The sequence below is a fragment of the Lagopus muta genome, chromosome Z (genome assembly GCF_023343835.1).
Source record: "Lagopus muta isolate bLagMut1 chromosome Z, bLagMut1 primary, whole genome shotgun sequence".
Classification (NCBI taxonomy): domain Eukaryota; kingdom Metazoa; phylum Chordata; class Aves; order Galliformes; family Phasianidae; genus Lagopus; species Lagopus muta.
Genome location: NC_064472.1, coordinates 37,926,055 through 37,938,859, shown reverse-complemented (window position 1 = coordinate 37,938,859; position 12,805 = coordinate 37,926,055). Strand labels below are relative to the sequence as shown.

Below are 12,805 nucleotides of genomic sequence, written 5' to 3'. Positions count from 1 at the left end.
AGCGGTCATACAAATAATCAACATACCCCACATTTTGATTCATGCCATATGCCATTCTTCATATTAATTTTACTTACTTTTTGATACCCTGAAATGTGCTGCTTGCCATGTCTATGATTCCTCCAGTAGGCCTAGCTACTGCTCCCACCAATCCTTTTCCAACACCTTTGAAAAAACCAGCTGCTCCTTCTTTCTGAGCTCCTAGAAGGATCAAGTTTAGCAAATTGTTATGAAAAAAAGACCATTTTACAATATTATTTGTAATTACATTTGTTCTTATTTGATACGCAACTACAGTCACTCCCACATTTAAATTAGAAGTCAGTGAGAACAAAGTCTTGATAAATGCAAAATCTCATCAAATATTGAGATTTTGAATCATATGAAGACCTAAACTTACCTCTTATTGGTTTTGTAACTATTCCGGTTATGCCACTGACAAAACCCTACCAAAAAGAAATGAAAGAGTTGTGACAAATGTTTCCACATTGTACTTTTTATTCTTCTAACATTTTACTTATTACTTCTTCAATGAATAGTCAGAAAGTGTGTATTTTGTAGTATTCTAAAATCCACTCCAATTATCAGAATTAGAAGCACCTTCTTCGCCATTCTTATCATCTTGTCAATCCGCATATATTTTTCTTCAAAACCATCATTCAGTTGTGGCCATGTATTGGCAAACCAGAATTAAGTGGAACAGCTCTACAGAAACCTCTACATTTGCTATTTTTACCTCTATAAAATTCATTAAACTTTTTATCATTTTTTATTCTTACGGAAACTAATCCTTTTCCTCCACGAGTGATACCCTCTCTCAGACCAGTGGGCTGTTTATTCATGGCTTCTCTCCTTTTTTGCTGGTAATCCTCATCCATAGTTATTGCAGCAACACCTTTTGCCATAGCACCAGTGATTCTCGAAGCAGCACCTGCTAATCCACCTATGAGAAAAAAAAAAACAACAACAATGTAAGTAAAATGCCACTGCAGCTTAGAAATACCTACGTTGCTTGCTACTGAGCATGCTGCTGTGATAATGTTAAAACCTACCAACAGCTCCCCCTACTAGTGCTTTAAGTCCTAGTGCCATTCCTTCTATAAATTCTTCAGGACCCTGGATGGCTCCCTGAGGAGGGAAAAAACAAAAGAGAGCATTTATGGTATTTATATAAGTTGCAGATGGTATATATACTTAAACTCCTATGTTTCTATTTTAATTTATATATATTTAACAGAGAGTAAATTAGATCTCTATTAAGTTCATTCATGCAGCATTAAGTTCATTCATGCAGCATTAATTTACAGTAAGTACTGCAAGGAAAAGTCAATTGTGAATTAAAGGAAATAATTTGTTTTTATGTCACTTGAGCTTTTCAGTAACTTTCCCTAATACTTCCACTTTGATTTTTTCAACTCTAAATCTCACCTTAAAATCACAAACATTATTTGTATACCCAAATTTTCAATAGAATTTATAACTAGCAGTTTTTGCAACATTTCACAAAAAGCCTGAAGAGATTGTTACCTGATAAGGTTCATAGAAAAATGCTTCTACTCCTTCGGATAAGCCTCTTATGAATCCAAATGGATTGCCCAAGACATCAAGACCAAGAATAAGAACATACATCTGCTTAATAGCCTAAAACAAAAATGGACATTCAGTAAAAATATTTCAGAAAGTATACTAAAAGCATTAAGGTATTGCTGCTTATTCAAAAACGCAGAAGATGAATTTAATATGAAGAACTCAACATTTGGAAAAGTAGGTACAGATGTTTTAAAAATGACTGTATGGTGAGAAAAACATACTAAAATCAGTCAAATAATTCTACTGCTTGCAAGTATTTCACAAATAATTGAGATTTTGAGATTTTCCAAAGCAAGCATATTACCCAGACTTCACTCATACTGTGCAGCTACAGGACAAAATTTGGTTGTATGCATAGTCTAAGAGAATTTTGTTCACAATGACTGCAGAACAGTGAGGTGTACCAGAGCTGCATTGTGCTTGCTTCCACTGCTGATTTCTGAGTTGCTTTGTTATGCACACTACTTTTCTTATCGTAAGTTATAATTTAGTCAAACATAATCACAGTTTAGTAACGTAACTTAGTTGCCTTAGTAAAGGCAAGAGAATCTAACTAATAATTTTTTATGTTTCTTATGTATTTAACCAATCTACAAACATACAAGACTGCAATTAGTTATTGATTTTCATAGAACCAAAGCACACAGTAACACTTCCAAAATATAAATTTACTGGAATGTTAAAATTTACTTAATTCCAACCTGTTTTGAGTAATGCTTTGTCACTGCTGATTGGAGCTGCTGCGTAGTACAGAAGTGATAACTGAGTTCAAAGAATGCCAACCTATTAAGAAAGATTTTTAGAAAATCCATGTTATTCAGACCATAATACAATATAACATTGATTTATAATGTTGAACTGTTCTTAGAAGTAGTTATTACAATAATATTTTGAACCTACTTAAAGACAACATCTTGCACATCTGTGAGGGAGGCACCTATGCTCTTCAGAAGGAGATTCAAGGACTGAAGTGGTATCAGTTCTCTCTTCCTTTCTTCTTTGTTACTATCTTCACCGCCAGTACTGAGTGAAAAGCTTAAGTGTAACTAAACAATAAAAAGAAAGTTTAGAAATTAACATGAGTGTTTATTAGAAGTACCATATGACACTTCTAATTGTGACTGAATTCAGACTTCATAACACGAACATGCATATACCCTTTAGGACAATTAAAAAAAACAATGAAATTTAAATCCAGCCTCAATAGCTGGAACTGCCTTTAAGAAAACAAGAACTCAAAACTGCTTAACCATGTTTTCAGATGAGGTCTCTGCAATCTTTTAGCTATAATTTATTGGCTATTTCCCAAACTGTTTTGTTTTCACAACTAATACACAACACTGAATTGGACAGAGAATGATAACATAGCATGATGCCCAAGCGGGAATACAAATAATTACTCATAAGAACTGAAACGTGTACAGCAAAAAGCAGTGCAGACCTGAACTAACCAAAATATTTGTTTCACGGAAATCAAAGCAACATTCTTAAAACAGAAAAGACATACAGGAAATTTGCTGAAAGGGCTAGATGGGGCCCTCTGCAGCTTTCACAATTAGACAAAAGAAGGTTATACACCCGCTCTGGATTCTCTGAAAAGAATACAATATCCAATTTGGCATAACAAAGCTTAACTATAGCTCATTTCAAATATATATTGATCTAGCTTTGCACACTTCTTTTTTTTTTTCTCCAGAAATGGTGCTGTTTCTCAATCCACAGCACACTGCCTGCACATGAGAAACATAGCATTTTGCAAAAATAAGTAATACAAAAGAATTAGTGCACATGAAGAAATTTGTGGACAGAAAGGAAATAATGAATATTTTAATATTTATGAAGAGTTTCATATGCATATACCACAAATACATCAGTGTTAACAGTAAAATCATTATTCCAGAACATTTTTATGTTGTTTCTGATTGCCTCAACATTTTCTCACTTTACAGAATGTATATTCTACAGGAGACAAAAAATCCTTTAATTGGAGCATAAGCACAGATAATAATATGAAAAGTTTTACCTTAATTGGAGAGATATGGAAGTATTCATACAAGCTGATTTGTGAGGTATCCATGGATGACACACTCATCAGTTCTTCCTGAAGAGATTCTACATCCTTTTTGAAAAGTTCCAGCTATGAATGCATTTTCAAAAGTAACATTACTTTAAAATGTAGAGTGTAAAACACAATAACATAATCTATCATGACTCCACTGTATTTATCTCAAGTTTTTTTATTACTACCCAAGCAAACCACCTTAAGCTTCATACAATTAAATCTTATTTCTGTTCTTCCTATATATAAAATCTTTGCATTCTCCCTGTATAATGATTCAACTACCTTCCACTGCTCATGGCTTTTCAGAAAGTATAAGAAACCTTTCTTGTACCTTATGCAATATGAAGATAAAGGAAATTTTACTCTATGCCTCAGGAAAAAAGCTTTATGTTAGTTTCAGGAGCAAGACTTGACCATTACCATAAACACATAACATTACTTTTTTTAGAGTTTCTTGTTGTTGTTCTGTTGTTTTTCTTCTTGTTTTGGTTCTGTTTTTAAAAGCAAGTTGAATGACTAGAAATTTTATATCTACTCATCTGCAAACAACAGAAGGATTCTACCTGTTGGACATTCGGTACATCAGTCTGTGTAAAAAATTCAACCAGCGCATTCAGAAAGCCAAGGTCTAATCTGAGATCCATCTCTTGAATCAGGACCTTAAAGTATCTACACATGAAACAAAAAACTATTATTAAATTGTGTTGTTTTTTTTTTTAAAGTATTTTTCAAGTAAGGTGAACAATAAAACTTAAACATCTACTTATATAACTTATTAAGACACTTTTTTTATTTGACAAGTTCATTATCAGTCATAAAATGTTTCTTGTGATGGGCAAGACAAATACATTTTCAGTAATCAGAATTATTTTAATAAAGTAGTGACATTTAACAGTATAGACAGTTTTTTCCCCAAATTGCTAAAAAGACAAAAAATCTACTTTAAAAGAATTAAGAAAATTCTTTGTTTATTCTGTATTAAAGTAAGTAAATAAGAAGGGCACAGTTTTCAACTGTCCTAAGCACTCTTATCTGGATAAATTAGCTGGGGTAAAATTACCCTGACTGCATGTTGATTTTAACTTTTAAAGCTTGAGTAAACATGATAAGTGGCACAGAGATGGAACATGTAAAAATACTTACTTAATATGAGATATTTGTGAATGTCCTGCAGTTCTCATAACAATACTGACATCAGTAAATGGTTTTGGTGCTATGAAGTTGTAAAATAAAAAGAGATAAGCACAGATCTTTATGTGATAGACATAGCTTGCACTTTTAACATGAAAATGTCATATATGTTCCAGATTTTTTCAATCCTGTGGAGTAGGATTATATAATGGATGCGACTGGGAAACAAAATCATGGAAAAGGTCAGGAACAGAAAGTCATAGGAAGAGAAGGATGAAATGGAATATCAAAATTCTATTTCACTTATCTCCAAAAATGTATCATTTCCACTTAAAAGCAAATAAATGCTAGCCATGGAATTAATTTTTTTTAGGGAATAAATTCCCTAGCCATGGAATAAAATTTTCAAACAATGATACAAAAATATAAATTAAAAAAGTCCTCATATTTTTGAACTCTAGCTCAAATTTGACTTTATTTAGGATAAATAACTGATATTTCATTAGCTTTGTGAACAAATTTGCAGACAGTCATTGTTGTATCAACTCAGAATCTCTCCTGTCATTACTCTGATGTTCCAGATGAGTTTGACCTGAGTGAATGGAAGATTATAGCTCAGCACATAGTATACAGAGTTGGAGGTCTGTACTCCATACCATGGAGAAAATGGAATGCTACAAATTAAATACAGAAAGCACAATTTCTTAAGGAGCTGGTATATAATACGGTGCTTCACTTGGTGAATTTGTGTTTAGTCTAGCACTGATTTATGTTTTTTTCTCATTATTTTTGATAAGTCAACTAGGCCACTGGCTCAAATACTGCATACCAGCAAATAAAAAAAATAAGCTCTTTAAAAAGTTTGATTACTATGAACAATTTATTTTGGGCCACAGAAAAAAACTGGGCTAATTAAGATGAAAAGTGAGTCTTATGAAAACTCACTGTCCCCTAAAAAAATCCAAATGTGAGTAATACAGAAAGAGTGTAATAGATTGACTATCATGAGGACTAGCAACTGTTTGAAGTTTTCTTCTTTCAAGAGGTAAAAGAGATAAGTACTTAGCTTTAGATTTGGTCTCAACACAATTTCTGAAAGCTCAACACAGATTTAACTTACACCTTATAATCTCCAAGAACACTGTATTAGTGTCTCAGAAGCAGGTACTTTTAAAAGGTATTATATTAATGGGTGAAATAAGTTCATGTTATTATTGTGATTTTTAACTTTAGATGGCTTTATCTGTACTCTCTTTGCACAGAAAATTGCTTTCTGATCTGTAACATTAGTACTTGGATTCTTTATAGTCAGTAATCATACACAGTCTTCAGATGATAAAAGTGGCAGGGTTCACTTTGTTAAAAGTAAGTTAGCATAAGTAAAGATTATTTTAAACTAGAACTACAAACCTGAATCCAAGGTGATGGACTTTGGAGGTTTAATAGGATAGAACACAAAGGGAAATATGGCTCCAGGAATCTGGTTTTGAATCTAATAGGGGTAAGGACAGGACAAGGTGCAGCACATTAGCTTTTCAGTAGTGAAATATTTCACAAGTAGGACAAACACGAGAATTATGAACCACCAATTCAAAAGCAGGAGAAGAAGCCACCACAATAGTTCAAAATATTTCTACTGTCCAAATGAAACTATCCAAGCCAAATAATCTAGAAAAGGTGGAAAAGGTTCTCCTAGTTGGTGTTCATAAGCAGCCCCCCAAAAATGTTGCAAATGTTGCTTATAAAAAATTGAACATATACCTTGCTGAAAATAGTCAATTATACCTAATTTTGAGTTGACTGTAAATAAAAGACACACACACAAAAAAAAAGCACAGAAGATGAACAGCAACTGCTTCTCCTCAAGTCATGGGTGACTTTTTTTTTTCCTTTGAAATGAAGAACTTCATTTCAAAGGCTGAGAAGCACTCAAGAACGTGAAAAATCCAGACAGTTCCAAAAATATATCTAACTTTACATAAAAAACTTACTTGTATCCTGTAAATTTGAATTCTGAAAGATTTCTGATGTGCTGATGAGCTGTATTCCACTTTCAAAGCTGGCAAGTAATTCCTTCTGATAGGAATCTCATTGGGTTGTTGAATCTTCATGTCATTTCCAGTAGGAGTTAAACACACCTATCACAATATTAAGAAAAAGTTGTTATTCTACATGATATAAAAGAGGGCTTTTTATAATAGACTTCAAATTAACAATTTCCGCTAACATTTAAATGAAAGCTTAAGGATAAAATCTTTGTCTAATTGTTAAATTTCAACACAAGCAAAACAACATAAGGAATCTGTACATTTCGTTATCAAGAGTATGTTTAGCTTTTTTGAACATGGCTTTCCAGAGGTCTATGACCAAGATAGAAACTGAACGAACTACATTCATTTAACTACTACACTGTTCTAATAAGTATGTGGAATTAATCTATAGACAAGAAAAGCAGCATGCAGAGCACAAAATGCTTTTACTTCTCATAATTATTTCAGGAATATGTATTTTTTTTAATATTTATGTGGTTGAATGGCACTGCTGAATTTTGTGTGACTACGAGATATCACAGTCAGATAAAACACAAGACTTTGCGTCAAAACAATCTCCCAGTCTCAAACTAACATCCTTCTTCTCCTTCTTCTCTCTTGATATGACATAACATATTGTAGCTTTATGCATATTTAGTCCCATGATCTGTAAAAACATTATAATTCAATTTCAAAATCAGAGGCAAACAAAATCAGGCCTTCAGCAAGCTTTCAAATATTTGTGGATTATATATTTTTTTCTAGACAGCAATGATTTTTTTTTCTAGGCACAAATACAGAAATGAAATTTTAAATGGATTGTGTAAACTAATCATCTCCTAATTTTCACTGTTCTTCAGAGACTACAAAATAATAAATGATTCTGTATACACCCATACATTCCTGTATACACCCATAAGAAATAAATCTATAGGATGCTTAGTATTACCAAAACATTTGGTTCCAGTTCGACAGTCTTATTTTCTGATGGAGTTAGCTCACTGTATTCTTTGAATTCTTGTTCTAGCTTATCTGTTTGCTTAACACTCAACGGTTTCCATCTAGACTTCTTTTTGGGTTTCGTCTCCCAGACCACATCAGAACTTTGAAAAACAAACAAAAGACCAAGAGAAAATAGTTAGCTAGTTCAACACAAGTATTATGTATCTGATTACGGTGTTTAATAGGTAATTACTACATAATGAGGAATAAAGCCATAAAGCACTAGTGTGGTAAATAAAAATAAATCACCCACTGCATTCTTGATAGGAAGTGGAAGTTACTGTTTCTAATGCAACTGAAGAAAAGTTAACAGAAAGTTATTTTTAGTGAGGTTTTGCATGTAAGAAACCTTTGTCAAGAAGACCGAGTTTCAATAGCGCTGACATCCAAAATCATACAAACTCAATGCAGGATTCCACACATACTCCACTGTACCTTGTGGCACAGCTGAATTTACTAGAATTTGAGAGTTTTTCAAGTCTACAGGAAGTGTCTGATGAAGTGCCACTTATTTTTGACATTCTATTCACTAAATCAGTAGAGTACATTTCAGTTTGTACATTTACTGTACTTCATTTGATCCCTTAGGGCTTTCAGTTCTCGTTATTGTTGTTTATGTGTGTGTGTATGCTTTTCTTTTAATGGTATACAAAATCAGGAGTTTTTCTTTTATCCTTTCTTATTTTTATTATTAATGAAACAACATCATTTATCATCTTTAAATGGTGCCAGAGTATTTTCTGCTTTTCTGCTTAGTTATACTCCTTCTACGAGAAGCTTACATATGATATCATCTTACAGTCCAATGCAATACATGATATAGGACACAAAGTGAGAACTATCAGCCAAGTGGGAGATATTTTTTCTTTACACAAGTTATTACAGTTCATATATACACAGCTGATCAGATGCAGCTCCCTATAATCCAGTTTGTTTTAGCTGCATTTGTGTTCACACCCATCAGTAACAGAATGATCGTAAAGTAAAGGTGATCTTAAAGAAGAGGGCAAAATTACCACAATAGCTGATTTGTTCATAAGGGTTGTTTTATTTTTGTTGTTCTTAAGTTTGTTTTCCCCTTTTTCCAAATGTTTCTGCAAATTAGATACACTGTCTACCGCAGTATTTTTGCAAGACGCTTATGAATGGTAAATTTCCAAGTAACCGTCTTTGTGTGTATTTTTCTCCAAGGATTTATCTTTTTTCTTGGGAACTGCTTTCAGAAGTTTGATAGCAACAACAAAATAGTACCAATCTGTAGCAGTGCTAGATTCCTGAGTACAAATGACCTGTTCCTAAAAACAATGATTCACTGAAATATCTACTTTGAATTTGGACATTTAGCTGTCACTTTTAAAATAGTTATTTGCACTGTCTAGATAATCTTCTGAGCTCAGCTTCTCAAGTGAAGAAAATTCTACTCATCACTCTCAGGAATGGCAAAGGAGGTTATGTGAGGTATACAGATACTTCAACTTTCTGCTTGTTTTGCAGCACAGTACAAAGAATTAAGAGAGAAAAAAAAAAGGAAAGGAAAAAAGAATCAGCAGCATGTTTCTGTAACAAAGTTAGAAAAGTTAGTTATGTTTTTTGTACATTACCTTGTAATTCCTATGTATGACACCTCCTGCCTTGTATAATTATTAACCAACGAAATTCCAACATCTTGTAAAGACAGAATAATTTCTTGTTCTGCTAGTTCTGCCCGTACACTTTCATAAGCCAATTTAAATACATTCTTGTCTTCAGTGATTAGGACAATACGCTGCAGACCTTCAAAAAATGACACTAAATAGACCACCTTTCTACAGTCCAGGCTGAGTACTTCTATTTTGTCCTGCAAACAAGAGAAGAAAGGTTTTTACAAATCTATTCATGAATAAGCAAATGCAAGCCTTAACAAGAAGAATACAAACACGGGAGACCATTTTAAAAGGTACAGGAAAATAAGGTTTTTAAATAGAAAGTTATATTGTAGTCTCTTTCTCACATGCAATCTGGCAAACACAGTTGTTACTGTTCTGTTTGAACCTTGTCTTTGAAATTCTTACTTATTACATAAAGAATTTTTATTTATGCTAATACCAATTACAGACAAAACAACAGTTCTTGTTCTTTCCCCAACAGAAGCTAACTAAATGGCAAAAATACCTAGCATTGTCTTATCCACCGAAATCCACTAATGTTATAAAAGCAGGACCTGAAAAACACCTCAACTTTATTTGATGTGCCTCTAGTATACATATATATACACACAGTATTTACCTAGACATTGAGGAATTACATTTTTATGGCAATAACTGCAACCATTTTAAAATACTTCTCTACTTCTGAAACTACATAAATGTGTTCTGTACTTTATTCACAGATATAATAAAAAACATCTTCAACATACATTGTCTCAGTTTTTACTAAGAAAAAGTCATCACAAAGGGAAATTCTTCTCTCAGCCAGATATCAGACACCTCCAGGCGTCCACCAGGTCCTTCACAAACAGCCAAAAAAAGTTAACTTAGTTCTTTATTGCAGAAAAGATTTAGAAAATAGAGCAGCTCTCTGGAGAAGGACTTGGGGATTCTGGTAGACAAAAAAAACTCAACATGAGCCAACAGTGCATGCTTGCAGCCCAGAAGGCCAACTTCATTCTGGGTTGTGTCAAAAGAGGGGTGGACAACAAAGTAAATAAGGTGATTTTCCCCCCCAGTTTGCCCAGATGAGTCCCCACTTTTAGTGTTACATCCAGATCGATGGTTCCCAACACAAGAAAGACATAGAGCTATTGGTATAGATCCAGAAGAGGGTCACAATGATGATCAAGAGCACTTCCTCTACAAAGAAAGGCTGAGAGAGATGAGCTTGTTCATCCTGAAGGGAAGACTTCAGGGAGGTCTCATTGCTTTTTTCTAGTAGTGAATGGGAGCTTATGAGCAGGCAGGAAACTAACTTTTTACATTGTCTGATATTGATAGGACAAGGGGAAGTGGCTCTGAACTAGGAGAGGGGAGACACAGGTTGGATGGAGGAGCTGTGCTGGTGGGCAAAGTAACCATAAAATGATTGACTTCTCTGCTCCTGGTGAAGCAAGGAAGGGAGGTCAGCAGAACTGCTACCTTGGACATTCAGAGGGCAGGTTTTTGTTCAGAAAATCTCTTGGGACTGAGTTTTGAAGGACAAAGGTGTCCAGGAAGGCTGGACATTCATCAGAAAGGAAATTTTAAATGCACGTGGTGTCCCCAGTGCTATAAGATGAGTCACTGGGAAGAAAGAGCAGCCTGGCTGAGGAGGGAACTTTTGCTGAGACTCCCAAGAAAACAGAGTTTATGAATTTTGGAAGAAAGGACTGGCAACTTGGGAAGACTATAAGAATGTTGCTAGGATACAGAGTGAAAATGAGAAAAAAAAAAGCCCACTGAAAATTTCATCTGGCCTGCTGTTAAAAACAAAAAGTGTTTTTACAAATATATGAACAGCAAGAAGTAGGTCAAGGAGAATATGAATGCTTTATTGGATGATGCAGGGAACATTACCACTGAGGATGAGAAAAAGATGGAGACTCTCAATCCCGTCTTTATTTCCATCTTTAATAGTCAAACCAATTATCCTGAAGGAACATCAGAAACTGAGCTGGAAAACCAGCATGGGGAGCAGAATAAATACCCAACAATTCAGAAGGAATCAATTAGTGACCTGCTAAATCACTTGGACTGTCACAAGTCCATGGGATCAGATGGGATCCACCTGAGGGTACTACTGGAGCTGGTGGAAGTATTCAGCAAGCCACTTTCTGTTATTTATCAGCACTTCTGGGAGGTTCAGAGGTACTAGAAAGGACCTAGACAACTGGAGGTACACTGAGCTACAAGAAGGGTTGCAAGGAGGATATAGGCAACTACAGGCCTGTCATCCTAACCTCAGTATTGTGCAAGTTTATGGGACAGATAAGATGATCTCGAGTGCAATCTCACAGTATGTATGGAACAAACAAGGGATCAGGCCTAGTCAGCATGGATTCATGAAAGGCAGGTCCTGCTCAACCAATCTCATCAAATTCTATGACCAGACAACCTGTCTAGTAGATGAGGGAAAGGCTGTGAGTATAGTCTATCTGGACTTGAGCCCTATATGAGGATCTGGACAGGGTAGATCAATAGGCTCAGGCCAACTGTATGAGCTTCAACAAGACCAAGTGATGGGTGCTGCCCTTTGGTGGCAGCCCCATGCAAGATCGGATGACCTATTGAATGTCAGGGCTAAGTGTGTGAGTAAGGTCCCTTTGAACATACGTGATTCTGTAACTATGTACTCACAGGAGAAAACCCCAAAACATCTAAAACACTTTACTTACTTTTGCTTTAGTTAAAGAGTTAAAATCTTACTAAGAAAGTGATGAACATGAAAAAAATATCTTCAAGTTCCCTTTTGAAGTAAGATAGCACCAAGGAATATCATTATTTAGCAGTTATAGCGGAACTGTATTAGCTTCAGTAGTTAGTGATTCTAAGATCAGTTAGTCATAGTTGTACAAGTCAGTACATTTCACATACACATCTAAAGCAACTCTTTTTTTTTTTTTTAATTTATTGAGCTTTTCCTAGTAGACTAAAATGCAGTAGGAAATGCAATGTGACGTGATGTGATAGGCAAAACAAGTCTTGATTCAAAGAAATGAGATTACTCCCACATCAACTATCCCAGAATTTAATTAAGTCTACTACAAGACTAAATTCTGGTTCTGAAGGTGAAAATCTTATCAGTGCTGCAAAGGCTGGCAAATACATCATTATCCAAACTCAGCTATTATTCTAATCTTGAATATAAAAACCTCAAGGAAGTCACAGTTCCTCCTTTTCCAGGAAGTTCTATGTGTGAATAACAAAAACATGCATACAGGTACAACCAACAGAAGCATCGCTATGAAAATGAATATTCCTGGCTCTTGAATATGGAGCTATGGAACATTCATCTTTACTGTGATTTGAATCTCCTCTGC

General features: G+C 34.5%; 1 protein-coding gene across 4 annotated transcripts in view; it reads right to left on the bottom strand.

Moving 5' to 3' along the window:
* VPS13A (vacuolar protein sorting 13 homolog A) overlaps positions 1–12,805 on the bottom strand; it is a 98,611-nt gene that overhangs the window by 20,676 nt on the left and 65,130 nt on the right. For all 4 annotated transcript variants that reach the window (XM_048931078.1, XM_048931077.1, XM_048931080.1 and 1 more), the window contains 14 exons: positions 9,417–9,652; positions 7,763–7,916; positions 6,775–6,921; positions 6,194–6,275; positions 4,796–4,865; positions 4,216–4,321; positions 3,614–3,727; positions 2,491–2,636; positions 2,292–2,373; positions 1,528–1,641; positions 1,053–1,128; positions 780–943; positions 401–446; positions 78–201 (listed from right to left, as the gene is read on the bottom strand). In XM_048931078.1, the coding sequence (XP_048787035.1) occupies positions 78–201; positions 401–446; positions 780–943; positions 1,053–1,128; positions 1,528–1,641; positions 2,292–2,373; positions 2,491–2,636; positions 3,614–3,727; positions 4,216–4,321; positions 4,796–4,865; positions 6,194–6,275; positions 6,775–6,921; positions 7,763–7,916; positions 9,417–9,652 (1,661 nt within the window). The remainder of the gene's footprint in view (positions 1–77; positions 202–400; positions 447–779; positions 944–1,052; positions 1,129–1,527; positions 1,642–2,291; positions 2,374–2,490; positions 2,637–3,613; positions 3,728–4,215; positions 4,322–4,795; positions 4,866–6,193; positions 6,276–6,774; positions 6,922–7,762; positions 7,917–9,416; positions 9,653–12,805) is intronic.